At 30.1% G+C, this 4,148-nt stretch overlaps 1 protein-coding gene across 1 annotated transcript; it reads left to right on the top strand.

Annotated features, from left to right (window-relative positions):
* The first annotated feature begins 354 nt into the window (after window positions 1-354).
* Window positions 355-2,597, top strand: LOC132756695 (melatonin receptor type 1A-like). The gene is made up of 2 exons (XM_060747825.1): window positions 355-640; window positions 1,678-2,597. Exons 1-2 carry the CDS (start codon window positions 355-357, stop codon window positions 2,595-2,597), a joined length of 1,206 nt encoding a protein of 401 aa, XP_060603808.1.
* The last annotated feature ends 1,551 nt before the right edge of the window (window positions 2,598-4,148 follow it).

Here is a 4,148-nt window from a genome sequence, read left to right as displayed (position 1 = left end):
TAGTTAACGTGCGATCTGTTTTATAAAACAAATGTATTTTTGTAGGGCAAGGGTATAATTTAAATAATCTACGGATATTGTTTAATATTTTTTTTTATACGAAAAATAGGATGTCGTTAAAGGATAAAATCTAACATGTCGGTTGAAACAATTAAATCAGTGACATTTAACTTCTATAATAATTGTGTACAATAAAAGTACAAAGTGATGCAGTTAGTTTCAAAAGAATGCATTTGTACAAAACACGTGGATTAAAAAGCAACAACAATATTTCGTTGGTGTCATAAATACGGAAACATATAATAAGCATCTTAAATATATTTTTAGAATATTATACTTTTATTACATGGCACAATGTCTTTTATCAATGAATCGTCAAATGACGTCCTGAAATCAAATGGGACGAATTCTTCGTTTTATTTCAACAATGATGAACTCACAAGTGCACGCACGGATGTTACTGTACCCAGTTTAGTGATACTTATCATTGCCACTCTTGTAGGGACCTTCGGAAACATTCTTATACTTTTAAGTGTGTTCACACGTAAGAATTTAAGAAAAGTTGAAGGAATATTTATAGTTAATTTAGCGATGTCAGACCTATATGTAACGGCGGTTGCAGATCCAATGAGTATTATAGGTATGTAAAATATATTTATTGTTTTCATTTCTCCGAAACAAATTTCAAAATATATCTTGAACAGATTTCAAAATTATATATTTAAATATTAAAAGGACATCCTGGAAATGCGAGAATTTCTTAAAATTGTATCGATATTTCTATATTTCTTGAAGAAAAATAAGATAAATAAAAAATAAAAAAGCTGTTTTTTGTTCTAAAAGTCATTAATTATTTCCGGTATATATTGTTTTATTTTCGTTTTCATTTATTTATTTTTTATTGGGGGGGGGGGGGTCTCAGTGTTCATTTATATCTTTGTAATATTTGACTTATTTAATTAAAAAGCTGTGTTTAAATATAGTTGTATCATAGTTTAGAGACCTGTACGTCTATTGAAGACGTGTGTGTGTTAAATGTTACACAAATACATGCACATGGGGTTAACTGGATTGCAGGTATTAGTTACTCCACTCTAGTAACTGCACAGTCTGTCAGTTGTCGACTAATGGTAACCTTCATTGTTTTTAGGGTTAACTTATTGTGACGACAGTGAAAGGGAAAGTTATATTCAGATGTTAATACATTAGTTACATTTGTGACGACAGGGAAAATTGTTTTTTGCCTATGATACAAAAGAGAGGAAACATCAAAACACTCCGCAATCTGATTAGTTATTGGCGTCTACGTCGCCCTCGAACAAATCAGATAGCCTCGTGTATTCTTGTAAAACGACCTCTAAATGCAAAACGAATTATTGAGAATAAGTGTAAACCACTGTTCTCATTTTAAATAATAATGTTTATGGGCCTTTTTTCAAAAAGAGAATCCACTAAACTTATACTATTATTTACGATTGTTTATTAACATAAATAACATTGATTCAATAAAAATATCATAATGAATTAGAAGTATTTTATTCTTCGGAATTGAATTTGTTGTCATTGGAACCAGATATCACATGGCTTATTGCAGGTTATAACTCTTTAATCGGTCATATCTTTGTAAACCTAATTGCATTGTATTTATTCACGACGATACAATTGTTTTTATTTCAGCAAAAGTTAAAGGTGAAGAATTTTTTGACGGAATTCCTGGACTTTGTCAAACAGTTGCAAGTATCTGCACGATTTCATGTGTGACGTCACTGATGACGATCGCTGCAATGAGCTTTAACCGTTACGTTTTTATATGTCTGCATGATAAATATGATCGAATCTTCAAGAAATGGAATACAGTTTGTATCTGTATATCGTTTTATTTTATTGGCGGAATCCTTGTGTTGCTTAATTTTGCTGACATTGGCGATCACGGATTTGACAGGAAGAGTTTAGAGTGCATCTGGGATAGAATGGCAACTTTCCCTTATACGATATTTTTCTCAATAACTTTAGTTTGGATTCCTTCAGTTGTGACTGGATTTTGCTACGTCAAAATATTTCTTTATGTAAGGAGCCACAAGAAACGAGTTCGTGAACAAAGTCATGCTATTAATACTAGACAATTCAAGAGAAATTTTCATCTGGCAAGGACATTGTTTATCATTTATGCTGTATTTATAACATGTTGGGCACCGTATGCTCTTCTGATAGTAATTGATTCTAAAAACACATTTCCGCATGAAGTTCATTTGTATATAACAATGTTTGCTCATCTACACCCGTCATTGAACTGGTTAATTTACCTTATTTCAAACAAAAAGTTTGCCGATGCCTACAAAAATTTACTTAACCAATGCGGAATTTGTTATTTCAATATTGTGGAAACAAATGGTAGTCAAATTCCAGGTGCACAAACATCAACAGTGAAACAAGGTGACCATGCAAACATTCAAGGAGAAAACATCGAAAATGACACTCGCTCAAAATATCCTCCAATATCCTTTCTTTCTGATTACAAATCTCTTCGTCAGCAGGATGTGAATAGAAACTTTAAACATAACAGAAGGTCTAATATAACACCGGAATCCAATTGCTAAAATCTTTAATAAACCTTTATTGTTTTACAATTGCCTTTAACTGTATCACATTCAATTTATCTAGTTTGAAATTTTTGTGGCGGTTTTCGTCGCCCAGATATGGAAAAATATGTTATATGTAGTTATATTTACTTGTTTGTAGTTATATTTACTTGTTTAAACTTTCATGGCAAATTTATATTTACTAGTTTAAACTTTCTAGGCAAATAAATAAATTTGCCCTTTTTCAATCTACAACCTTGTTACTTTTCTATTTTCCCATACATAGTACACAGGGCCGAAGTTTGGTTGTAAAACAGATGAGATAAATATATTTTATAAACATATAAAATAATTTATAACATTGTTGTACTTTTCGTGAATTTAATTCCCTTCCACTGATATGCTATTTTAGGAATTACCATTAGCCAATCAGAGAGTACAATGTTATCACATGACTTTCTTAACCAATCAAAACCCGGCATCTTCATTCTTAGCCATTATTTTGCAAAGGATAATACGCTTATTCATTTTGCTCAACCGCCGCCTCCCTTTTCCTCCACCTCTTATTTCGTTTACTCTCTGTTTGGCTATTGGTTTTTATTATTTCTTCTAATATTTACACCATTAAGTCATATATATACTTTTTAATTCGAGATACAGACAATTATGTTATAAATACTTATATTTACTTGTTTAAAGGGCGGCGGTTTTCGTCGTCCAGATATGGAAGGCGGTTTTCGTCGCCCAGATATGGAAAAATATGTTATATGTAGTTATATTTACTTGTTTGTAGTTATATTTACTTGTTTAAACTTTCATGGCAAATTTATATTTACTAGTTTAAACTTTCTAGGCAAATAAATAAATAAATAAATTTGCCCTTTTTCAATCAGATATGGAAAAATATGTTATATGTAGTTATATTTACTTGTTTGTAGTTATATTTACTTGTTTAAACTTTCATGGCAAATTTATATTTACTAGTTTAAACTTTCTAGGCAAATAAATAAATTTGCCCGTTTTCAATCTACAACCTTGTTACTTTTCTATTTTCCCATACATAGTACACAGGGCCGAAGTTTGGTTGTAAAACAGATGAGAAAAAATTTGTTTTCTATTACTTGGCTGAATCCTCAGTTTATTTAAAGCTATAATTTATAGAATATGTCAGTTTACAAGTTAATCTCAAGTTCGCCGCAGAAAACATAAAAGTATGTTATATGGTGCGGGAATTATTGTTTACGAGTAAATGTATTAAAACAATTTCAATTATATTTGTATTATACAGTGTCCCTTTGCGTTTACTTCTTATTTAATAAGATTGTTAAGAAGGTTTTCAAATCATATGCTTAATATTCTGAAGTAACTATGTAATACAACTTTGACGATCAATTATATATTGTTTATTTTTCTTAGGAATGAGTTTCCAAAAGATTTATTTATTTAGGTTCAAGGTACTTTACTGAAATTCAATTAAAAACATTTCTATATCTCATTTATCAACACATAAATATTGATTGAACTAAGGTTGATAATTATGTGAAAGAAAAGATAAATAGTTAAAAACGT

The sequence above is a fragment of the Ruditapes philippinarum genome, unplaced genomic scaffold, assembly GCF_026571515.1.
Source record: "Ruditapes philippinarum isolate M1 unplaced genomic scaffold, ASM2657151v2 ctg9692_1_1_1_1, whole genome shotgun sequence".
Classification (NCBI taxonomy): Eukaryota; Metazoa; Mollusca; class Bivalvia; order Venerida; family Veneridae; genus Ruditapes; species Ruditapes philippinarum.
The sequence above is the reverse complement of the archived record's forward strand: the minus strand, read 5'-3'. Positions and strand labels throughout refer to the sequence as shown.

Coding starts and splice junctions, on each gene's coding strand:
- LOC132756695 (XM_060747825.1), top strand. CDS start 355: ATGTCTTTTATCAATGAATCGTCAAATGACGTCCTGAAATCAAATGGG. Junction 641..1,677: donor AGATCCAATGAGTATTATAG/GTATGTAAAATA, acceptor TTTTTATTTCAG/CAAAAGTTAAAGGTGAAGAA.